At 44.1% G+C, this 25,635-nt stretch overlaps 1 protein-coding gene and 1 long non-coding RNA gene across 5 annotated transcripts in view; one reads left to right on the top strand and one right to left on the bottom strand.

Annotated features, from left to right (window-relative positions):
• USO1 (USO1 vesicle transport factor) overlaps window positions 1-24,257 on the top strand; it is a 54,397-nt gene extending 30,140 nt beyond the window's left edge. For all 4 annotated transcript variants that reach the window (XM_080976589.1, XM_080976587.1, XM_080976588.1 and 1 more), the window contains 11 exons: window positions 5,351-5,461; window positions 7,386-7,504; window positions 8,437-8,618; window positions 10,201-10,322; window positions 11,211-11,349; window positions 13,566-13,729; window positions 15,573-15,665; window positions 18,192-18,281; window positions 18,561-18,671; window positions 22,106-22,321; window positions 22,927-24,257. In XM_080976589.1, the coding sequence (XP_080832715.1) occupies window positions 5,351-5,461; window positions 7,386-7,504; window positions 8,437-8,618; window positions 10,201-10,322; window positions 11,211-11,349; window positions 13,566-13,729; window positions 15,573-15,665; window positions 18,192-18,281; window positions 18,561-18,671; window positions 22,106-22,321; window positions 22,927-23,013 (1,434 nt within the window). In that variant the 3' untranslated portion in view covers window positions 23,014-24,257. The remainder of the gene's footprint in view (window positions 1-5,350; window positions 5,462-7,385; window positions 7,505-8,436; window positions 8,619-10,200; window positions 10,323-11,210; window positions 11,350-13,565; window positions 13,730-15,572; window positions 15,666-18,191; window positions 18,282-18,560; window positions 18,672-22,105; window positions 22,322-22,926) is intronic.
• Window positions 1,780-5,141, bottom strand: LOC308460697. The gene is made up of 2 exons (XR_013978733.1): window positions 5,077-5,141; window positions 1,780-4,585 (listed from the first exon to the last, which is right to left on the bottom strand). It is a non-coding gene; the product is annotated as an uncharacterized lncRNA (long non-coding RNA).
• Window positions 24,258-25,635: the final 1,378 nt, after the last annotated feature.

Here is a 25,635-nt window from a genome sequence, read left to right as displayed (position 1 = left end):
CTGCTGGGTGACCTTGGGCCAGTCACACTTCTCTGAAGTCTCTCAGCCCCAATCACCTCATAGAGTGTTTGTTGTGGGGGAAGAAGGGAAAGGAGAATGTTAGCCGCTTTGAGACTCCTTCGGGTAGTGATAAAGTGGGATATCAAATCCAAACTCCTACTCCTCCTCCATGGGTAGACGGCTTTCTCAGTGTGGATTTAGTGTCACCTTTGCAAGAGGTTTAATCAACATTTGAAGCTATTAAGTAGTAGTGTACAAAAAATATAGGGATGCGGGTGGCGCTGTGGGTTAAACCACAGAGCCTGGGACTTCCCGATCAGAAGGTCGGTGGTTCAAATCCCCACGACGGGGTGAGCTCCCATTGTTCGGTCCCTGCTCCTGCCAACCTAGCAGTTCAAAAGCACACCAGTGCAAGTAGATAAATAGATACTGCTCCGGCAGGAAGGTAAACGGGGTTTCTGTGCGTTGCTCTGGTTGGCCAGAAGTGGCTTAGTCATGCTGGCCACATGACCCAGCAGCTGTACGCCGGCTCTCTCGGCCAATAAGAGATGAGCGCCACAACCCCAGAGTAGGCCACGACTGGACCTAACGGTCATGGATCCCTTTACCCTTTACTATACAAAAAATATAGGGACTCAGGTGGCGCTGTGGTCTAAACCACTGAGCCTCTTGGGCTTGCCGATCAGAAGGTCGGCGGTTCGAATCCCTGCGACGGGGTGAGCTCCCGTTGCTCAGTCCCAGCTCCTGCCCACCTAGCAGTTCGAAAGCACGCCAAAGTGCAAGTAGATAAATAGGTACCCCTCCGGCGGGAAGGTAAACGGCGTTTCTGTGTGCTGCTCTGGTTTCGCCAGAATCAGCTTAGTCATGCTGGCCACATGACCTGGAAAAACTGCCTGCGGACAAACACCATCTCCCTCAGCCAGCAAAGCGAGATGAGCGCCGCAACCCCAGAGTCGTTTGCGACTGGACTTAACTGTCAGGGGTCCTTTACCTTTAATACAAAAAATAACAATCTATTCGAAAGTTATATGCAGTACTCTTTCCCCTTCCTTTCCCTGAGAGCTGCATAGGGTGAACAGTTATACCCCACGCTGCACAGTTCTCAAATCCACGGGTGCCTGAGATTGGTTGAAAAGTGTATGCATATCTACGTGGGACTAAGTGCCACTGAATTCAGGGGAGCCTATTCCCAGATGGGGTTGCATCCTTGGTTTCTGTGGACTGAGACCTTAATGTTCTGTTGCGGGATGAAGGAAATAATTCATCTTAGAATCACAGAATTTTAGAGTTGGGAGGGACCCTGAGGGTCATCTAGACCAGCATTTCCCAACCTTGGGCCTCCAGCTGTTTTTGGACTACAACTCCCATAATCCTCAGCTAGCAAGACCAGTGGTCAGGGATGATGGGAATTGTAGTTCGAAAACAGCTGGAGGCCCAAGGTTGGGAAACACTGATCTAGACCAACCCCCTGCAATGAAGGAATCTCAACGCGCAGTCCTCCATCCGTAAAGCTCTTAGTCTAAAAACAGAGATCTTGCTTGTTTTGATAAATCATCTCCGGTATAGAAATAGACAAGACAGATTAGTTTGCCAGCTGACGTTTTGACTGCTGCAGATGTATGCAAACTTAAACAAGCGCCTTGGGATTTGTTACTTGAAGGTGAACTCCTTTGGGGGTATGAGCAGGAACCCTCCCGTTAAATGACCAGCAATGCCAGATCATTGCTTTCTAAATACAGTCAGCAATAAAATCAGTAGGGCAGTGCCTTTTTTTAAAAAAAGCCCTCATTTCAAGAGTGTGTGCTGCTTTCTGTTTATTTCCTGTTTCTTTGAAATGAGTGGTCAGTATTAAACAAGGCCCCTTCCCATGCTGCTGCTCTTAAGTTTTTGCAGGGTTTTGCATTGAGCCTCTTGGTTTGCGCTTTTTTTCTCTTGACGCCTCTATGCAGGCGTAATATTTCCCAGTCACTTAACCATGGTTAAGGTATCAGAAGGGGCTGGCTTGAGCACACCTTCCTCTCTCCCAATGTCTGCTCAGTTCCTCGTTAGGCCTGTGCCCTCCTCTCCCACTAAGATCCCTTCCTTCCCTTTTCAGAGCTAGCCATAGTTAGCGTTCAACTCGGCACAGATGAAATGTTAAGTGTCCCCCCCCCTTTTTGTTTTAAAACAAAGTGTAAAACTTGCCTCCAACCATGGTTATAAATCTGGCTTAAAGCTATCGAGATTGTTGTTTGACTAGATGCAAGTGGAACACTCATCATAGCAACAGGAAGGAGTACCGTATTTTTTGCTCTATAAGACTCACTTTTTCCCTCCTAAAAAGTAAGGGGAAATGTGTGTGCGTCTTATGGAGCGAATGCAGGCTGCGCAGCTGTCCCAGAAGCCAGAACAGCAAGAGGGATTGCTGCTTTCACTGCGCAGCGATCCCTCTTGCTGTTCTGGCTTCTGAGATTCAGAATGGCGTGAAAAATACGGTAATTTGAAGGGAAACAGAATTCATTAACCTAAGAGGGTCTGCTAGTTGCTTAACCATGGTTAAGAAGCTGGGGGACTTTACATTTGAACCAAGACTGGAAGGTAGTGTTCATTAACTTGGTCATTAAAAGGCTTATGCAAAGTGTTGCAGGGTATCTCTGGTGTGCATGTGTTACCTGAGCCTGAGGGACCTGAAAAAAGGAGGAGGAGTCCCTGCTCTGATTTAGACTTGACTTTTGTATGCAATATTCATATATTCATTAATCTTATTTATTTTGTTTTTAAACGTTTAAGAGGGTTAATCAGTTTACATGCATGCGGCTTCTGCACGCAATTGAGTATTTGGTCTGACCTAAGAGGAAGGTCTGCGGAGGCAATTTAATCTTTGCCGCGATCCTGAGAGGTATGGAGAATTTTTGACTGGGGGTTGAAACCAATCACATACTCAGCTTTTGTCCTCCGGCAGTAAAAAGGGCTGCTGCTCTCTAGCCAAGCCCTCAGCCTGAATACGACAGAGTTGTTGTATTTTCTATTTCTCCCTCCAGTTTAAGCCGTCTCCTACCCCTGCAGGGTTGCTTTAAACCACTCGGAGCCTGGTCTGCAATATTCAGTGTGTGAACTAAACCGCATGGATGTCACATGCCCCTCTCTCCCAGTAACAGCCCATTCTAACCAGTGTGGGGACAGTGAGCTGCATTTGCACCGGAAACTGTTTTGCACTGAATAGCAATTGAGTTAGAGTGAATTGGAATTATTTTCCTTTCCTGTATCTTTTATTTGGGGTGTGTGTGGATGACATCCAATCACAGCTGTGCCAAGATACTTGATTTCTTCTTTGATATCTACGGACAGCTCTCACCTCCATCTCTGGGAACGTTCAAAAGCAGCCTCTCAGTGCAAATCAGGAGATGACTGATCCGGACAATAATGTGATTCTCTTTTCTTTTCTTATATGCGTGTCTCTTTTCTGCATCCTCCTGTACTCCTGTTTATCTCAGGTGAGGAAAGAGGAGGAGAGAAAGGGAGCACAGGATGATAGAGAAAGATACTGTGGCATTTGCCTCCTAGGTGGGTCAAAAGTGGTGGGTCAAAAGTGGTGGCAGCGATCACACAGGGTCCCCAGGAGTTTGATGGTATATTGACCCTGTGCCACCACTGTGATTGCTTTCTTCGCTGCCACCAACCCGTTTCTCACGGGTCCACACGAAGTCCAGTCAGTTGGTAACATTAACAAATAATCAAGTTTATTTTATAGGCATGAACAAGCTTATGGTTTCAGTTCATTTTTCTTGGCAGTTTCTTAATCTTAGTTCCTTAACTGTCCTATTTGTTCCTAACAACTTCAAACTGATTATCCCAACTATCTATCTGACTCCACCTAACAATTCCTCTCACTCTCTCACCACAAAACTCGACCAACCCACAGACTTATATCCTCCCTCTTCCTTCTTCAACTCTCAACTCTCAACTGACTTTCACACAACTCCCCCTCTAACCCTAACTCCTCCTATCAGTTTCCACTGGCCAATCACATCACACTCATTTTAACCCTTTCCTTATGACCCACCTAGGAGGCGAACGCCACAGATACACACACATGTTTAGCTGGTCAGAAGTGTTTTTATGCTTCTTGGGTTGCTGTAGCTGCATTCCCGTTTTCACCAGCCACTTCCCGCCAGGAAATTCCACTCCCTTCTCTCTCCCCCACCTCAACAATTGGCCCAACGTTCTGTGGCTACTGCCCATGTTTGGTCCTCATTTACCGTATTTTTCGCTCTATAAGACACACCAGACCACAAGACGCACCTAGTTTTTGGAGGAGGAAAACAAGAAAAAAAAATATTCTGAATCTCAGAAGCCAGAACATCAAGAGGGATCACTGCACAGTGAAAGCAGCAATCCCTCTTGCTGTTCTGGCTTCTGGGATAGCTGCGCAGCCTGCATTCACTCCATAAGACGCACACACATTTCCCCTTACTTTTTTGGAGGGAAAAAGTGAGTCTTATAGAGCAAAAAATACGGTAGCTGTTTTGAGGGGTTCTCCCCATCCCAGCCCTTAAGGTCTTGTTTTCCAACAACAACAACAACAACTGGGCACCACAGTTCCATTCTGGGCACCACAGTTCAAGAAGGACACTGACAAACTGGAACGTGTCCAGAGGAGGGCAACCAAAATGGTCAAAGGCCTGGAAACGATGCCTTATGAGGAACGGCTAAGGGAGCTGGGCATGTTTAGCCTGGAGAAGAGGAGGTTAAGGGGTGATATGATAGCCATGTTCAAATATATAAAAGGATGTCACATAGAGGAGGGAGAAAGGTTGTTTTCTGCTGCTCCAGAGAAGCGGACACGGAGCAATGGATCCAAACTACAAGAAAGAAGATTCCACCTAAACATTAGGAAGAACTTCCTGACAGTAAGAGCTGTTCGACAGTGGAATTTGCTGCCAAGGAGTGTGGTGGAGTCTCCTTCTTTGGAGGTCTTTAAGCAGAGGCTTGACAACCATATGTCAGGAGTGCTCTGATGGTGTTTCCTGCTTGGCAGGGCGTTGGACTCGATGGCCCTTGTGGTCTCTTCCAGCTCTATGATTCTATGATTCTAACTGTACTTCTGCAAACCTTCAGTTTTCTTCTTTCCATCTCCTGGGTGTTCTGATACCTCCCTCTTGTGTGTGGACTTTGCCAGTTTTGCTACATAAAGATTCACACTCACTCCCAATAGAGGAAATGGTTAAATTTTAATAATTGTGTGAAAAGTGTTCTGGACACCCAACATTTAAGACTGCTTCAGGCTTCAAAGTAGAAACAACGCGTGGAAGAAACAGAAAACCTGTAAATACAAGTAAAAGTTTGTTCTTTGTTTGTTTGTTTCTTCCAGGGAAGCAAAGTGCAGACAAGAGTTGGATTATTAATGCTGCTTTGTACCTGGCTAAGCAACTGCCCCATTGCTGTCACGCATTTTCTGCACAATTCTGCCAATGTTCCATTTGTATCCTTTTACACGTCAGCAATTAATCTCTCTGAATTATGGCAGGAAATGTTCTTTAGGAGTGCAAGTTTCTGTATGCAAGTTCAAAGTAAGGAGGCGCCACACCTTAGCATTGTATTTACCTCCTTCTTAAATACATTTACATCCCTCCTTTCTTGGAACTCAAGGTAGTATATGTGGTGTTTCCTGTAACACAGGTATCTCAGTAAGTGTACATATTGCCCACATTTCACATATTTGCTGCAGGAAACTGTTATACCTGTAGAAGTAATTTTTTCTGCATAACCTACAGAGCTGCCCCAACACTTTAGGTCACAGGTGGTTTTTATCCTTCACAGGCTAAAGTTGAAAGGTGAAAAGTTGAAAGTTGAAACCTTTTGGTCTTTTACAGTCACGTAAGGTGATGACTTTTGGGACTTCAAAGCACCATCTGGGGCTTTTAAAAAGCTGCACGGTGCTTTGAAGCGCCGCTGGTCAGCAGGCTTGAAGTCACCACCTGTCTGATGGAAGTATTGTCATTGAAGTTCTACTCAATATTGATCCAGAGTAGATTCCAATATATAGTTAGCAGAGTAAAAACTTAAACACGTTGCAGGGTTCCCCAAAAATAGACCAGAGGCAATTATATTTCATCCAGCAGAGCTTTAGTGAAGGCAAATTAGCATAATGGTCACAAATCCAATACACTCAGGATTGGCTCTGTCCATAAGAAATCCAGTTGCAGCAGACTTAACCTAAACTTACAGTAACTTATAACAAGGCTAAACCTTAACACTAAGCTTACTACTTACTACTATTATAGTCAGTATGACCTTGGCAGAAAGAGATAACAGACCCAGTTTAAGCCAGCTGTACTCATCTTCTCTGAAGGAATAACCCAAATATCATGCACCTTCTGCTTGCTTCTTTCACACAGAGAAGCTTCCAGAACCCTCTTGAATTACATAGAATAAGGAAGAACTCTACACATCATATCAATACTTTCTGTACTAAGAAATGCAAACTGACAGGTGTATGTAAATTTCTTAAGGAGTTTTTGACAGGTATAGGCTTGGGACGCGTGGATAAACTCACAGGGATTTTAAACTTGAATGTGCACTTGTAAACTTTAATGGAAGGACAGGTGTTGTACTCCTGCAAAAGGTAAGTTTTTATATAACAGTTGTAACAGACGTTTCAGAGTCTGACATTCTTTAGAATATGGTCATTATCTTTCAAGGGAGCTCAAAAGTCTCATACTCTGATCTCTCCTCTCAGCCATATGCATATAAATAGCGCATGCTTTAATTAAATTCTATCGATTTTTTAATGTTTGCCACCCTGGGCTCCTTCGGGAGGAAAGGTGTGGTACAAATAAATATACCGTATTTTTCGCCCTATAGGACGCACTTTTCCCTCTCCAAAAATGAAGGGGAAATGTGTGTGCGTCCTATGGGGCGAATGCAGGCTTTCGCTGAAGCCTGGAGAGTGAGGGGGGTTGGTGCGCACCGACCTCTCTCACTCTCCAGGCTTCAGGAAGCTATCCACAAGCCGTGGGAGAGCTGCGCGACTTCGCGCATCTCCCACGGCTTGCGGAGAGCTGCCTGCACCCCGAAGCCTGGGGCGCGCTGAGCTCAGCACACCCCAGGCTTTGGGCAACTCTCCGCTAGCCGTGGGAGAGCTGCGCGACCCACGGCTTGCGGATAGCAGCCTGTTCTGGGGGCTGGGGTCGGGGGAAGCTCGGGCTCGCACCTGGGGGGGGGGGGAAATAATTTTTTTTTCTTTATTTCCTCCCCAAAAAACTAGGTGCGCCCTATGGGGCGAAAAATACGATACTTGCGCTTGATTAAGCTAGTATTAGTAAAAGCAAAAAAATAAGTATTGTACAAGAATTAGAATGCCTCTGTCTATGAACTGTCTACACATCCTTAACTCAATTTTTTAGCTGACAGGACAGATAGCGGAAAACCTTGGAGAAGAGGAACACTTAGTCCAAGGGTTGTGTGCTCTCTTACTAGGAATTTCCATTTATTACAATGACAACTCGCTCGAGAATTATAAGAAGTGAGTACTTGGAAGGGTGAATGGGAAACTTGTGTCCCCCTCTGCCTACAAATGTGGTCGGTCTATTCCATGGGTAGGCAAACTAAGGCCCGGGGGCTGGATCCGGCCCAATCGTCTTCTAAATCTGGCCCACGGACGGTCTGGGAATCAGCATGTTTTTACATGAGGAGAATGTGTCCTTTTATTTAAAATGCATCTCTGGGTTATTTTGGGGGCCTGCCTGGTGTTTCTACATGAGTAGAATGTGTCCTTTTATTTAAAACGCATCTCTGGGTTATTTGTGGGGCATAGGAATTTGTTCATTTCCCCCCAAAAAATGTAATCCGGCCCCCCACAAGGTCTGAGAAACAGTGGACCGGCCTCATGCTGAAAAAGTTTGCTGACCCCTGGTCTATTCTAATATAATTTTCAGGGCAAAGACTAGGAAATAGTTTAACACACACACAACCCAATATGGTTAAGCCAGAGAAAATTAGATACAGACTTAAACTTATTTTATTATTACAAACTTTGGTAGGGTCGAATGTTTTCCGCCATAATTAACAGCTAGCAAGTTGTCCATTAGCATGATGAGTCGTATTTCTCTTATACGACTGAACGTTGAGTCTCAACATTAAAATGAAAACCAATCCTGTTCATTTTAACTATAGTCTCCCTTCAGCTCATTATTTCCACGCTCTTGAAACAATGCTTTTATGGTTTTGCAAACTCATCTGTTCTCTATATCGCCCTCTGCACTCCATTCAAACTGCCAAATCTGAGGGCACATCTGTCTCTACCACTTAGTACTACTCTCTGTTGCCTTTGATATAACTGATATAACTATTTGTTAAATAGGAATTTGCTGGAGGTGGACTGGTGGGGTGAAATGGAAAAGAGGGCATCTTTGTGCAGTTCGCAGTAGTTTTACGTGATCCGTATCTCACCCCCAGGGAGAAATTGAAACAACTGATAGAAAAGAGAATTGGCAAGGAAAACTTCGTTGAGAAATTGGGATTCATCAGCAAACACGAATTCTATTCCCGAGCAGCTCAGAAACCTCAGCCAAGCTTTTCTAGCCCGGACCATATGATGTTTGATCATGAATTTACTAAACTGGTAAAGGAGCTAGAGGGTGAGACATGTTACTTCACTTCTCTTGAGTTTTGTGTTTACAGTGGTACCTCGGGTTAAGTACTTAATTAGTTCCGGGTGTCCGTTCTTAACCTGAAACTGTTCTTAACCTGAAGCACCACTTTAGCTAATGGGGCCTCCTGCTGCCACCGCACCACCGGAACACAATTTCTGCTCTCATCCTGAAGCAAAGTTCTTAACTCGAGGTACTATTTCTGGGTTAGCAGAGTCTGTAACCTGAAGCGTATGTAACCCGAGGTACCACTGTACTACTTAAGACAATTAGATTTGAAAGATTTAGAACCTTTCCTTTTCAGAATTGGATGTAAACTTAATTAAGTTACACCTTTCAAGGTTTTTAATTTTCTGCAACCCTAAAGCATGTTATGACGCTGGAGGCATACAATTTTACACAGGAAGTACAATAGGTTTGTTTTGTTCGCAGTGTGCTATAAGACCAGTTCATTTGGCTTCTTAATATTTGAGGGTGTTTACTTTGGTGAGAAGGCGATGGTGCAATTGGTTTACAGCACAATGAGGCTTCCCTGCTGAAATTCTTGGTAACATGTTCTGATCCATTCTGCATCTGAGAATGTGGTTTGTCATTTATTTTTCCTGGCAGCTAGTAGATTTCCTCTTACAAAATTAGTCTACATTATCTGCTGTAAAGAATGTAGTTGATCTATTAGATAGTAAAATTGCTATGTACCATACAGAGATTTGCAAAATAAGATGGACCATGCCTGTGGACTTGCAGTCTATAGGTAAATAGATAACACACTAGGGAGGAAGAAAAGGGAAAGTGAGCAAGGATCAGTTGAGAACAGCAACAACGAACAGGAAGTATCTTATAGAGGGGCTTGGATTTAAAAACCAGGAAGATGTCAGTTGGAGAGGCATTCCAATGATTTTGAGCTAAGAAAATATGCAGAGGTCATACTCTCGATTTACTGAAGTGCGTGCTTACACAAGTGATTTTTCCATACTACAACAACGCATTTATTGCATCTTGAATGGCTTTTTCGATGATGTTGTTGTTGTTGTTGTTGTTGTTTAGTCATTTAGTCGTGTCCGACTCTTCATGACCCCATGGACCAGAGCATGCCAGGCACTTCTGTCTTCCACTGCCTCCCACAGTTTAGTCAAACTCATGCTGGTAGCTTCGAGAACACTGTCCCACCATCTCGTCCTCTGTCGTCCCCTTCTCCTTGTGCCCTCCATCTTTCCCAACATCAGGGTCTTCTCCAGGGAGTCTTCTCTTCTCATGAGGTGGCCAAAGTATTGGAGCCTCAGCTTCACGATCTGTCCTTCCAGTGAGCACTCAGGGCTGATTTCCTTCAGAATGGATAGGTTTGATCTTTTTGCAGTCCATGGGACTCTCAAGAGTCTCCTCCAGCACCAGAATTCAAAACCATCAATTCTTCGGCGATCAGCCTTCTTTATGGTCCATTTTCAATGATAGAATCCCTAAAATGACTAACTCCTGTTAAACTTCTATATCTGAACAGGCATTGGGGTTGCTTCAAAACCATGTGGCTTAGAATGTTTAATAAAAGAAACGATTTTTATTTTTTTTGAAACAGGCATTATAACAAAGGCAGTTTATAAGTCTAGTGAAGAAGATAAACAGGAAGAGGAAGTGAAGAAGTCCTTAGAACAACACGACAACATAGTGACACGCTACAAAAGCATCATTAGAGTTCAGGTAAAAAAACCAAACATCTTAGCTTCATTTGCACTAGTGGGCCCTGTATCTGCTTAAGGTGGTATATATTAGGGCCAAACTACGCATTACTGTAATTGTGCTATTTAAACATATTATTAGAACTTGCAGCTTGGGGGTGGCACTGATCCACTCTGGGTGCGCTGACACCTGTGATTCCCCTAAATTCTGGATATGCAGTTTTGTTTGTATCTGGGAACGTTGCACTAACTGTTTATACCATAAAATATATTGCACAGCGCTACTAGTTTAATGCGAAAGGGACGCAGGTGGCGCTGTGGGTTAAACCACAGAGCCTAGGACTTGCCGATCAGAAGGTCGGCGGTTCCAATCCCCACGACGGGGTGAGCTCCCGCTGCTCGGTCCCAGCTCCTGCCCACCTAGCAGTTCGAAAGCACGTCAAGTGCAAGCAGATAAATAGGTTCCCCTCTGGCGGGAAGGTAAACAGTGTTTCCGTGCACTGCTCTGGTTCGCCAGAAGCGGCTTAGTCATGCTGGCCACATGACCCGGAAGCTGTACACCGGCTCCCTCGGCCATTAAAGCGAGATGAGCGTCGCAACCCCAGAGTCAGTCACGACTGGACCAAATGGTCAGAGGTCCCTTTACCTTTTTACTAGTTTAATGTACTGGCAAACACAGGCAAATGCACAGACATGTGCAAGCATTATTTTAGACCAGTGGCACTGTGTGGCATTCTGTATAGCATAAGCAGTTAGAGCCAAGTTCCTTTGCAAATGTCTGTAGGTAAATGCCTATGGGTGCTTAATTTTTGTGGTGATTTTTTTTTTTAAAAATAATAACAGTGACAATCAACAGAATTAAGAAATGAATGTAAGATTCCATTAAGTAGATTCTTGTTTTATTTTCCAGGATCAGGAGCTTGAGGAATTGAAGAAACAAGTAGAATCTATAAAAGTTCAAAATGAGCAGCTTCAGGCAACAGTCACCCAGCAAATGTCGCAGATCCAACAACACAAGGACCAGTACAATCTCCTTAAAGTACAGCTAGGTAGGACTGCTAGCTGTGTCCTGTCTAAGTTTTGCTGTCAAATGCAGATTGCTGTGCATTTTCAGACCATGGAACGCCACATTTTACTTTGATGCAAATTGTTTGAGCAGCCCTGGAAAATGCGTGAAACTAGTACTAGTTTTTGGGACCCGGGTGGTGCTGTGGGTTAAACCACAGAGCCTAGGACTTGCTGATCAGAAGATAGGCGGTTCGAATCCCTGCAACGGGGTGAGCTCCTGTTGCTTGGTCCCTGCTCCTGCCAACTAGCAGTTCGAAAGCACGTCAAAGTGCAAGTAGATAAATAGGTACCACTTCGGTGGGAAGGTAAACGGCGTTTCCGTGTGCTGCTCTGGTTCGCCAGAAGCGGCTTAGTCATGCTGGCCACATGACCCAGAAGCTGTACACCGGCTCCCTCGGCCAATAAAGTGAGATGAGCACCACAACCCCAGAGTCGTTCACGACTGGACCTAATGGTCAGGGGTCCCTTTACCTTTACCTAGTACTAGTTTATATTGGGTTTCTGGGACCTATAAACTGAAACAAGACAAGGGCCTGGGAGTGGGGCAAAATAAAGCTGTCGGTGAGAAAAGCTGTGAAAACCTGCTGAGGCAGAAGAGTTAGTAAGGTGGCAACCTGGAATTGTAGGAACAAAAGACGCAGTGAATGGACAGGTATCCTGGTCTTGGAACTTCATTGGAATCCTATCCATTACTCCCACAGAACTGGCATTAAAACTGTGTGGTTGAGTGTATTTCTTCCTTTCCCACAATCGCTGCATTCAAAAGTGGGTTCGCAAAAGATAACCCGCTGAATGGATGCTTAGCTTAATCTTGGGTCTGGCTCTTGCACGACCATAGTGCTTAGAATAGGCCCAGCAGGATTTAATCACTATGCTGCTTTTTCACATCTCAAGTGCAGCAAAAAAGAAGGAGGGGTGTGTGGCTTTGTTCCTCCCAGGGAGGTGGCATGTCTCTTGTCTTGAAAGAGTCTTTGTTGGCTGAAGGGATAGCCAGTACCAGTCATAGTTCAGAGTCTAGGCGCTATTCTTCCCTGCTTTTCCCAAGCTAGGAAGAAGTTGGCACCATGCACGTAAGTAGCCATCTCTTTGTGTTTGTGTAAACTTTCTCCTGCCACCCCCCAATTATCCCTGATTGACTCGCCAGGGAGAAATTAGTAGGGAAGAGGTCTTCTACAATAATAGATATATTCCATAGTCCGAAGACTTCTAAACTGCTGACCCCTGACTGAAAGAAAAATGGTGTGCATACAAAATGATGCAAGACTTTTTCATATGTCCCACAGAGAAATGCAGATATCTTTGTAGAACCTGAGCCTGAAAGCATTATTGGTGACTGATTCTAATAACTGTAAACTAGGACTGTACAGACACCAGTCTTGTGCAGGTGTGGTTTTTTTGTCACTATATTCCCCATCAGTGTGTGTGTGTCTTTTTAAAAAATGCATATTCAGTGTCTCTTAACAGTTAAGGTGTACTAATCCTACCCTGGAAATACGTTTTACTGAAGGTGTGGGATATAAATTGCATCAATAAACAAACGTATATAAACTGATCCTTGGTGTACATACTGTTGCTTAAGAGCAGAAGTGCTATGCAGGATCAGACGAAGGGCCATTTAGTCCAGCATTCTTGATAAGACTGCCGGCAGCCAATTCTCCGCTCTCTGCCCACTCTGACGCTAAGTGACAGTGAGACATAATTATCCATATGTACCTAGCTCATGGGGACGCGGGTGGCGCTGTGGGTTAAACCACAGAGCCTAGGGCTTGCTGATCAGAAGGTCGGCCGTTCGAATCCCCGCGACGGGGTGAGCTCCTATTGCTCGGTCCCTGCTCCTGCCCACCTAGCAGTTCGAAAGCACGTCAAAGTGCAAGTAGATAAATAGGTACCACTCTGGCGGGAAGGTAAATGGTGTCTCCGTGCCCTGCTCTGGTTCGCCAGAAGCGGCTTAGTCATGCTGGCCACATGACCCGGAAGCTGTATGCCGGCTCCCTTGGCCAATAAAGCAAGATGAGTGCCGCAACTTCAGAGTTGTTCGCGACTGGACCTAACGGTCAGGGGTCCCTTTACCTTTACCTAGCTCATAGTACCATTTCTAAGGAAGGAAAGATTTTAAATGAGTTTGGGATGGGAAATATTTGTGGAAATTTCTGTCCCAGAGCTCTACAAATGGGTCATTTTCAAATCTGACTAATAGGAAAAGACAATCAGCATCATAGTTCCCATGGCGATGTGGCTCAGATGAATGGCGTTCAGCCGGAAGAAATCAGCAAATTGCATGGGGAGATAGAAGAATGGAAACACAAGCTTGAACTGTTGCAGGAACAACTGAAGGAACGAGATTCTTTGATTGAAAGCTTGGTGAGTACATGAGTGTTGGCTATTGATACCTGATATGAAAATTCCAGTCCATCTCTGTGTGTAGTGGTTAAGAGCGGTACACCAGTGTGGTGTAGTGGTTAAGAGTGGTAGACTCGTAATCTGGTGAACTGGGTTTGCTTCCCTGCTCCTCCACATGCAGCTGCTGGGTGACCTTGGGCCAGTCACACTTCTCTGAAATCTCAGCCCCACTCACCTCACAGAGTGTTTGTTGTGGGGGAGGAAGGGAAAGGAGAATGTTAGCCGCTTTGAGACTCCTTCGTGTATTGATAAAGTGGGTTATCAAATCCAAACTCCTCTTCTTCTTCTTCTTCTTCTTTTTCTTCTTGGGTAAAATGCTGATCAGAAAAGGCTTGTTTTCTTGCTCAGATCAGAAGGCAGGCAAGTTCCTGATACCAGGGGAAGAAGGCATTGGTCCCATTGTCACTTTTTATTCCTTAGTTGAACAGACTGGTTAATGGGAAAGAATGTGACTTTCAGTATGGATATGTTTGTTTGTAAGACTTTTATCCCATCGTAATGCACATAGCCTCAAGGCTGCGATAACAAAAGGAAAAAATAAATACGGCTGATAAAACCACCTTGAAACACCAGTACAGAGAAATGTATTTAAATGGGCTTTGGATGTTTTTAACAGCTATTTTGTTAAAGGCAAAAGAGAACAAGACAGATTTCATTGACTGCCTAAAAAATAGTAAAGAAGGCACAAAGCATGTCTAGGCTGGGGTGTCCATGGTTTGGGTACCACTGCTATAAATGTCCTTTTTTCAGTAGCTACTTATCTAATCTCCAAAAGTGGTCTTCAGATGGGACTCTGTGGCAGATCCTAACTGCTGAGACCAACAATTGCCTGTTGTTTTAAATGCTATCATAACCTGTTGGTTGTTCACAGCCATTATTGAAGGTTTTTTTAATTATTTTCAGTCCACTATTGGAAGTGACTTCCATACATATGTCCTCACAAGGCTAAAATGGATATGCTGACCTAATAACCTTATGAGTGTCAATATCTGAATTGTAAGGAGGCACATGTAGTAAATGCTTCCAACTTGATAATTATAGTCACTGATTTGTTGCAGCATTTCTCTGAATGGTTGTTAAGTAATGGAGGCAGTGGTAGTCACAAGCAATATGTAAAATCTGTGGTGCTGCTTGTTCATTGGCAAATTGTCAAGTAGTGGATCGGGATGGAAAAGGCATTATTCCTTCCTCTTATTTTGGTTTTAAATACCTATACCAGAGCTGACATAGTAATAATAATCACCAACACCTGCATGGAAAATTGAGTTCTATGCCATGTATGTCAAAATATGTCATTATATTGCATATTTTGTATCTGCTGTTTGTGGGCAGAGTGGCAATGGTCTGTACTACAGTGGTACCTCGGGTTAAGTACTTAATTCGTTCCGGAGGTCCGTATTTAACCTGAAACTGTTCTTAACCTGAAGCACCACTTTAGCTAACGGGGCCTCCTGCTGCCGCTGTGCCACCTGAGCACGATTTCTGTTCTCGCCCTGAAGCAAAGTTCTTAACCTGAGGCACTATTTCTGGGTTAGCAGAGTCTGTAACCTGAAGCGTATGTAACCCGAGGTACCACTGTACTTCCTGAATCCTTCTGATCACTGAAAATGCCGCAGCGTATCTTCTTGTTTCAAAGACGGCATCAGGCACTGCCACAAACTTGTCAGCCTATCACTGAAGCCAAAAGGGCTTGCTTTTAAAAAAGAAAACGTTTGAGTTTCTCAGGATTTATGGAAGTGCTTTGTTAAAAAATCCTTATCCTTTTTAAATAAATGTTTCCTTTGTTAATATCCGATATTTGCAGAAGCTTTCACCCGCAGCAGGAGGAACAACAACAGAGCAGTCTTCACAAACGAACAAACCAAGTGGCCCTGACGTTGACAGAGAACTATATAAAGTAAGAATTCCTGTTGCTTCCGTAAGATATTCTGTCGTGACTGCTGCTGTTTGAGAACATGGTTCCTCCCCAGTTGCAATCTGTGAAGGTACCCTTAGTAGGAAACCTGATCGAAAAGTAGCGTTATATACCATATTTTTTGCTCTGTAGGACGCACTGGACCATAGGAGGGGGGGAAAACAGGGGGGGGAATTCTCCCCCTCTCTGCTCAGTGCCCCTTCAGCAAAGCGGCAGGAGAAACGGAGCCCCTTCCATTTCTCCTCCTGCTTCGCTGAAGGGGCGCTGCGCAGAGAGGGAAAACTGTGCAGTGCCTCTCCAGCGAAGCCTGGAGAGCAAGAGGGATCGGTGTGCACCGACCCCTCTCGCTCTCCAGGCTTCAGGCGGGCATCCGCAAGCCTTCGGGGCGCAGCGGGAACTCCTGCTGCACTCCGAAGGCTTGCGGATAGCTTCCTGAAGCCCCCAGAGCGCAGCCTTTGAAGCCTCCTCAGAGCAGCAGGGTGCCTTCACCCTGCTGCCCTCCGGAGCCTTTGCGCAGCCATCCCCAAGCTAGAACAGCGAGGCGGAGGGTGGAGACGCTCCTTCAGGTATACTGGACCGAGGCCGTTTAGGGCTTTAAAGGTCAGCACCAACATTTTAAATTGTGCTTGGAAACGTACTGGGAGATAAATGGGTACCGCTCCGGGAGGAAGGTAAACGCTGTTTCCGTGCGTTACTCTGGTTCTCCAGAAGCGGCTTAGTCATGCTGGCCACATGACCCAGAAGCTGTACGCCGGCTCCCTCGGCCAGTAAAGCGAGATGAGCGCCGCAACCCCAGAGTCGGTCACGACTGGACCTAATGGTCAGGGGTCCCTTTACCTTTACCTTTACCACTGTATTACATTCTTCTTTTTTATAGCTCGTTGAAACTGTCTGTCGACAAACGCCGCTCCCTTGGCCGGAAAGCAAGATCAGCACCCCAACCCCATAGTCGCCTTTGACTGGACTTAACTGTCCAGGGGTCCTTTACCTTTACCTTTACCTTACACTCATAAAAGGGACACAGGTGGCGCTGTGGTGTAAACCACTGAGCCTTGGGCTTGCCGATCAGAAGGTCAGCAGTTCAAATCCCCGCGACGGGGTGAGCTCCCGTTGCTCGGTCCCTGCTCCTGCCAACCTAGCAGTTCGAAAGCACATCAAAGTGCAAGTAGATAAATAGGTACCGCTCTGGCGGGAAGGTAAACAGTGTTTCAGTGTGCTGCTCTGGTTCGCCAGAAGCGGCTTAGTCATGCTGTACGCCGGCTCCCTCAGCCAATAAAGCGAGATGAGCGCCGCAACCCCAGAGTCGTCCACGACTGGACCTAATGGTCAGGGGTCCCTTTACCTTTACCACTGTATTACATTCTTCTTTTTTATATCGCGTTGAAACTGTCTGTCGACAAACGCCGCTCCCTTGGCCGGAAAGCAAGATCAGCACCCCAACCCCATAGTCGCCTTTGACTGGACTTAACTGTCCAGGGATCCTTTACCTTTACCTTTACCTTACACTCATAAAAGGGACACAGGTGGCGCTGTGGTGTAAACCACTGAGCCTTGGGCTTGCCGATCAGAAGGTCAGCAGTTCGAATCCCCACGACAGGGTGAGCTCCCGTTGCTCGGTCCCTGCTCCTGCCAACCTAGCAGTTTGAAAGCACGTCAAAGTGCAAGTAGATAAATAGGTACCGCTCTGGCGGGAAGGTAAACAGTGTTTCAGTGTGGTGCTCTGAAGCGGCTTAGTCATGCTGTACGCCAGCTCCCTCAGCCAATAAAGCGAGATGAGTGCCGCAACCCCAGAGTCGTCCACGACTGGACCTAATGGTCAGGGGTCCCTTTACCTTTACCTTCCTTGTCTGATCCATCCCTGGCAACCTACCATGGGGGTTGGGCCCGCTAACACCTGGCAGCATCCCTGGACACAACCACTATTTGGACATTCATTTGCAAAGCCGAATCCAGGAGTCCCCCCCCCCCCCAAACGGCAAGTTTGCTTTTTTAAGGGGAGCACCACCCCATCCAAAACAGGCTGAATCCTTATTTCAGCACCACGCTCTCCTAACCAGGAGTACCTTTGAAATGCAAAAACATTGTTCTGGAGTAAGTATATCGGTGTGTAATGAATGAAGGTCTGCAGGGTTAAATAAATTGAAAAATGGTGCAAGAGGCATAAAGATAGAGGTAATCTACACTAGACACAAGAATACAGAAAGATTAAAAACTATCAGGTCTCAGAACAAAGGAAGGAAGTCAATATGTGTTTATGTATGTAACAATTAGTATGATGATACGGTTTTCTTTGTAGGTGTGATTTTTCTTTTCTCTTTTTTGTTTTGCTTTGCTTTGTCTTGTTTGTTCTGCTTTGTTTTTAAAAATAATAAAAAAGAAGGAAGAAATGAGTTGTGTGCATTGGTGATGCCCTCCAAACCTCTGGAAAATTCGCTGGTCCTGCTTCTGTTTGCAAACAATGCTATTATCTTAACAGAATAATTGATTTATTTTTCACCCCCTTCACAGGAAGTTGAAACCCTGAGAGCCCAAATCCAGTCACAGTCCACAGACATTATTAAACTTCAGAGTGAAAAGCAAGAACTGCTTCAAAAACTGGTAATATAAGACTTTCACTCTTATCTTTTTGTCCTTGTATTGTTTCTATGGGATGTAATAAACAGTAATGGTCCTCTTGTCTCCTTCAACTGACCAGCAGAATCCATAAACAGCCATAGTCTTTTCTTATACCACATAAAGTCTAGTGGCCAAACGTTCACACAGATTGTCTGATTTGTTGCGTTAGCTGTACTTTGCCGTACAGAACACCTTGCAGGTGTAGGGCCAAATATATCTCCTGTACCCTGTCAGTCTTGTTGAGTCTTCTTTGTTTTGCAGAGCATAGCCCCGGTTCCTGTATCAGGAGACAATGGCACCATTATGGTAGCAAAGACAGCCGACTTGGAAAGAAGACTCTCAATGCTCTTGCAAGAGAATAAAGAACTAAAGGTTGTTTCCCAATTAAAAAATACCACGTTTTTAATTTAAGTGTTCAGTTAAGATTTGCCGAATTGGTGGCTTCATCCTTGCTCAACTCAACATTGGGGTGGGAAAGGGGCAGATATCACAAATTAGAAATGTTCCCATAGGAAATAATGGAAATTGTGGACTCATTATGCAAACGCTCACCTAACAGATGATTTCCTGGGAGCGTTGTTGTTTTTTTTAATAAGTGGAACCTGCATGTTCACATTCAGGGGATTGTATAATCACCCTGAGATACTTGATTTTCAATAGCCATAGCTCACTGGTAGAACAATTGCATGAGATCTCCAAGTTCAACACCTCGATTAAACAAATCGCTATCCACTGCTGGGAGACCGCTTAGCTGGAGCCGGCAGAACCGCCTTAACAAGTACTGTTGCTTAGAATAATTAGTTTCCATAGAGATGTCAAAATGTTGTTGTTTAGTCGTTTAGTCGTGTCCGATTCTTTGAGACATCATGGACCAGAGCACGCCAGGCACTCCTGTCTTCCACTGCCTCCCGCAGTTTGGTCAAACTCATGCTGGTAGCTTCGAGAACACTATCCAACCATCTCGTCCTCTGCCGTCCCCTTCTCCTTGTGCCCTCCATCTTTCCCAACATCAGGGTCTTTTCCAGGGAGTCTTCTCTTCTTATGAGGTGGCCAGAGTATTGGAGCCTCAGCTTCAGGATCTGTCCTTCCAGTGAGCACTCAGGGCTGATTTCCTTAAGAATGGATAGGTTTCTTAAGAATGGATAGGTGCTACACTCAATATGCCAGCAAGTTTGGAAAACTCAGCAGTGGCCAAAGGATTGGAGAAGATCAGTCTACATCCCAATCCCAAAGAATGGCAGTGCCAAAGAATGCTCCAACTACCGCACAATTGCACTCATTTCACACGCTAGCAAGGTTATGCTTAAAATTCTACAAGGAAGGCTCAAGCAGTATGTGGACCGAGAACTCCCAGAAGTGCAAGCTGGATTTAGAAGATGTCGAAATAAACTGGTATAATAGAGATGTCAAAATAAAGTGTAACTTCACTACTGAAGGATTTTTGCCATTCCTTGGGGAATATTTTGGAAGGCTAACATATGTTTTTCATGGTGGTATAGTCTGTCCAATCCAAATTTTTAAGACAGAATTTTTCTGTACCACCTTGTGTCCAAAACGCAGTATTACAACTGGAGGCAAGTCTTCCCTCTGTAGAAGCTCGGTCCTGGCAAAGAACTCTTAATTATTGGCTCTGTCTAAATCTAAATCCACCCGGTCTACTGCCCTTAGTGACACAAGACCCCCATAAAAGTGTGTGGTCTAAAATTGTGCACCAAAAATTCCTCTCCTGCCGACTCCACCCACATCAGCTTCTCACAATGGGCTTTATTAAAGCAAAAAGGCTAATTGGACAGCGTCTGAAGAACTTAGAGCAACAGAACAATCTGACCACTATAAAGAAACTCTGTCCTTGATTGGAAGACACAAGATTTACCCACCTGGGAAGAATGGCAGATGAAGCTGATGGACTATATGGAACTGGCAGAAATGACTGGCAGAATCCGAGACCAGGGAGAAGAGTCGGTGGAAGAAGATTGGAAAAAATTTAAAGACTATTTACAGAAATACTGTAAAATTAATGAATGTTAGGAAAATGTTGGAATGAAGTTATATGGCTTTAGTAGAAATGTTATAAGGAATTAAGTACAGATAGGTTAATAGAGCATTAAAGGAAAAAAATAAGGTTAGAATGAGTTAAGATAATTATAGGATAGAAAACAGAGGAAGATGGAAAGGAATTGCTGAAATAATTAACAGAAGTGGAATACAAAAAGGGAGGTGTGAGGAGGTCGTGGAAATAAGTGAATGAAAGATGGGATAATGAAATTGTTTGATTTATTTTATTGTTTTTGTTTTGTTTTGTTAATTTGATGTGTTGTATTGTATTGTCTTTTTAGTGTTTTAAGTTTTTGGAAAAATAATAAATATTATTTTTTTAAAAAAAAGAAACTCTATCCTTGGTATGCCTTTCCCCCCCTTCTCAGTTTGATTCCCTGGCACCATATTTGTATAAATTAACTATCCCAAAATACAGACGTGCCTTCACACTGGCCAGATTGGATGTGATGCACTCTGCCGTACTTGAGGGCAGATACCAAAAGATTCCAACTGAGAAACGACTCTGCCCCTATGCAATCTGGAAACGGTGGCTCCTGTTCTCCTGTCCTGTCCCCTTTATAAAGATCTGAGGAATGAGATCACCCCACTCTTACTTTCCATCCCAGGCCGCCCATCTGTGGCCATATTGTTCTTTCTTTTACCAGAGCAAAATGATCAGGCAACAGCAAAGGTTTATCGAAGGTGCAGTGAGATTAAGGGCCACTATCTGAACGATAATCTTGGTCATTTGATTGCCCTTTTTACCCATTGTTGTCTTTTTAATTGTATATATTGCTTGTTTTATGTTGCTATGGCCGTTGGCTAATGCGAATAAAGTTTATCTATCTATGGTGGTATAATAAGGGCACATTATCTTCAAACACCAACCTTCCTCTAGTTCCGTGGTTCCCAAAGTGGGACACACGCCCTACAGGGGGGCAATTTGATTTTTGGGGGGAGCAATTCGAGAATGAGTTATGGACAGTTAATGGCCTTTTAGGCTTCCTCCATGTTAATAGGAATTCACTTTTTGAATAATAAGAATTAGAGATTTTAGAGATGCTTAGGTGGGGCATGGCCAAGAAATGTTTCGGAACCACTGCTCTAGTTACTTAGAGATAGTGCCTTTAGAAAGCTTACACTTCAATGAATGCTATCTGCACATTTTTAAGGAAGATACTCGGGTAATCTGGTGGAGGGTGGGTTTTTGGGTGTAATCATATTATAAATTATTCTTCCCATTATGTACGGATCTGGGCAGGGGGGATCTCGTTACATGTTCTGCCACACTATTTGGCTTAAACACCACAAGTTTTAGATTACTTCCACAGTGGCATTGTTTGCTGTAGCCTCTGAGAAACTGTGTGCATTTTCTGACAAATTTATGACTAAGCCGAATTGATTCACATAGCCTATTGAGGGAGTATATGCCAAATCCAGTGTACTGTACAATCAGGGTAAATAATTCCAGACTGAACTGTCTGACTTTGTAGAAGGCAGCTTCATATGTTTATAAAATGTGAGGAAAGAATTGCTTGGTGCTTGTCCTTGTATCAAATCTGTGTCCATTTAGCTCCATATGGATTGAGCACGGAGGGAAGGGAAGTGAGGATTCTGATTACAGCAGGTCACTTTTATTTTTTTAAAGCCCCTTGTTTGGGACATCCAAGATAGCTTTCATATTAAAGTACTGTTTTGGTACCAGCTGGGTGGCGTTAGCAATTTTAGCAGTGATGCATGCTAATATTTCCCCCTCCCTCTTCTGCCAGAATGAAATTGCGGCCCACGGTGAGGAAAAGGCTTCACTGAAGCAGCAGCTGGACTCATCCAACAGTACCGTGGCTATTTTGCAAAACGAGAAAAGCAAATTGCAGAAAGAAGTCGCAGAATCTAAGAAGGAACAGGACGATCTGCTGGTTCTTCTGGCTGATCAGGATCAGAAAATAATTGCGTTAAAGGATAAGCTCAAGGAGCTTGGAGAACCGGTAAGATGAACGTTCATTAGGTTTGCGCATTTGATTTTTCCAATCATGGAAAGCAAACAGCCCAGTTTTAGTCTGGATTGGCAACATTTTTGCTGCTCTGATGATGAGCAGAGCCAGAAGAAGTATTCTGGATTAACTAATTTGGAATAAAGGCTGGCCTGCTTTAGTTTTCATTGACTTTAGTACTGTATTCATGTGCTGTAGCAGACAGGCTCCAACCATCTCAGAGGAGGCTTTCATCCTCCTCTTCTCATCCATGGTTTAGCAAGTATTTATGTCAAAAGCAGTTTTAACGGACGTTCTAAGTTTTTAGTAAACTTCTTACTTTTGCAAAACATTTTATTTACAGTTAAAACAATTTATTTCTATTTATTTAATTTGCATATCACCCTTCATCCATAGATCTCAAAGCGGTTCACAGCATAAAAATACAAGATAAAAACACAAAATACGTAACAAAAGCACACCACCACCACCACCCAGTAAAATTAATGCCATTTTTAAAAATAAAATGCCATTTAAAAAATCTGTCCAGTTAATTGTTGGACATGTAGAATACTTTTTGTCCGTTAACTAAATGCCGCAACCTCTTTTTTCTTTTAAAGGTTGAAGATGACGATGAACTGGAATCTGGCGACCAAGGGGAGGAAGATGAAGGGGACGACGAAGAAGACGACGAGGAAGATAATTAAGCTTTATTGTGTCAAATATGGGAATCCTGTACTGCATTATAAGAATAAATGTTGATGGCCTTGTGATGCAAAATACCTGGTTAAAGAAGCGGAAGGATCACTAGAACTAGTCCTGAGTTTCTGGTGTGAAGTTGGGAAATGCTTTGTAGCTGAAACAGAAGTCTGCCGTTTTAAGTTTTACATGCACATCCGAACCGAATTGTTAACACACTAGAAGCTGTTTTAGATGCTTTCCTGAAGCATTGGAAGGTAACAGTTTGGTTAACCAAGCGTGTTGGCATTTGCATATGTTCCGTGTGTTTGTCATTACTTATCTAATTTGGATCTTCGGTGTGATTAAATATGGTATGTATATGGTTTAACATCTGTTGAATGAAATCATTGCTTCCTGTATTCAGCATGGAGAGAACTCTGACTCTTTCTTGCTACTTCAAAACAGAAATTATTACTGAAGTGTATGGGACTGGCGAGTTAAGGGGTTTTTACCTTTTGGCTGCTTGTTGGTGGGTTTCAGATTGAGAGGAACTGTAGAGCATTGAGTGCCTTGCGCCTGAAACGGCTGCATTCTGTACCTCAGAGGAAAAAGAGAAACCGAAACAACTTGGGAGGGATTTCCGTAGACAAATAGCAGCGTTTGGTAGCATATTAAAACAAAATTTTATTTTTAGCAAAAACCCATGCAGAAGTTTTAAGATGCTACCAGATTATCACGTTAAAAACAAGCCTTTTGTTCTGTTATTAAAATCACATACTGATCGATTATAATTTATTGACTTTTGCGCCCAATAGGTAAGATTTTTAAAAAGAGAAATTAAGTGCAGTTGCTGCATCAACTTGCTGTTTTGGTAATAAAAATAGATGCTATAACTATTTAGTATTCATTTACTTGGTTTACTTCTGACTGCTTTAAATCACGTTTCTTGAATGCTGCTTTATTTGGAATAGTCTTAATTTTTTTTTAAAAAAAAAGATTGACTTGTTAAAGTGCTATCAAACATGGCATCTATCAGGGAAACGTGGCAAATTGGTGAAGATGTTTGCAAAATTTGTAGAGCTGTTTCTGTTCATTCCAATTATTGACTCAGCTTACAGAACAGTTACTTCTTAACTCTAAAGTAAGTAGGATTTGGGCCAATGCTATACAAAAATGTATTTTTAGATACTCTATTTTGTACTTACCAGTTTGTCAAGATACAGGTAACATAAGCTGAGTTGCAGCAAAATAAATTGGAATGCTACCTCGATATTGTAATCCCTCTTTGGAAATATGGATATTCCATGTGCAAAAGGCTTTCTGCTGTCCAACAGGGGTTGTTTTTGGCTTTTTTAACCAATATATCTGCTTCTATGTGCAAGGAACAGGAAGGGTTACACTTCAATATTGCAAACTGTAGGAACTAGTTGCCCACAGAACTCAGTTAACTTCAGGGACTGACGTTCAGCAGCCCTAATTCACAGTGGCAAGTTATGGTAAAAAGGTAAAGGGACCCCTGACCATTAGGTCCAGCCGTGACCGACTCTGGGGTTGTGACGCTCATCTCGCTTTATTGGCCGAGGAAGCCGGCGTACAGCTTCCGGGTCATGTGGCCAGCATGACTAAGCCGCTTCTGGCGAACCAGAGCAGCGCACGGAAACGCCGTTTACCTTCCCGCCAGTGCGGTACCTATTTATCTACTTGCACTTTGATGTGCTTTCGAACTGCTAGGTTGGCAGGAGCAGGGACCGAGCAACGGGAGCTCACCCCGTGGCGGGGATTCGAAGCGCCCTACCCCCCCCCCCAAAAAAATAGGCAGTTCCATTTAGCACATGAGCCGGCATGACTATGTAGCTGGTCAACCTGGGAAGGTAGCCCATCCATAATAATAATAGTATTATTATTATTATTATTATTATTATTATTATTATTATATTTTATATCCTGCCCTCCCCAGCCAAAGCCGGGCTCAGAGCGGCTAACAACAAAAAAAGTAACACAACATTCTAAAATCCATTCATTCTAAAATTAATTCAAAATCCAATTAATGGCAACCATTGGGCTAGAGTTCTATGAGGATTACCAAAGGAGGGAGTCAGGCTGTGCCTTGGCCAAAGGCCAGGTGGAACAGCTCTGTCTTGCAGGCCCTGCGGAAAGATGTCAAGTCCCGCAGGGCCCTAGTCTTTTGTGACGGAGCGTTCCACCAGATCGGGGCCACGGCCGAAAAAGCCCTGGCTCTGGTTGAAGCCAGCCTAACCTCCCTATGGCCCAGGACCTCCAAGATGTTTTCGTTTGAAGACCATAAGGTCCTCCGTGGGACATACCAGGAGAGGCGGTCCCGTAGGTACGAGGGTCCTAGGCCGTATAGGGCTTTAAAGGTTAAAACCAGCACTTTAAACCTGATCCTGTACTCCACCGGGAGCCAGTGCAGCTGGTATAGCACCGCATGAATGTGATCCCGCGGCGAGGACCCCGTAAGGAGTCTTGCTGCGGCATTCTGCACCCGCTGGAGTTTCCGAGTCAGTCTCAAGGGCAGCCCCACGTAGAGTGAGTCACAATAATCAAGTCTGGAGGTGACCGTTGCGTGGATCACAGTGGCTAGGTCAGGGCGAGAGAGGCAAGGAGCCAACTGCTTAGCTTGGCGGAGA

This window comes from Podarcis pityusensis, assembly GCF_964106645.2.
Source record: "Podarcis pityusensis genome assembly, chromosome: 13".
Lineage (NCBI taxonomy): Eukaryota > Metazoa > Chordata > Lepidosauria > Squamata > Lacertidae > Podarcis > Podarcis pityusensis.
The sequence above is the reverse complement of the archived record's forward strand: the minus strand, read 5'-3'. Positions and strand labels throughout refer to the sequence as shown.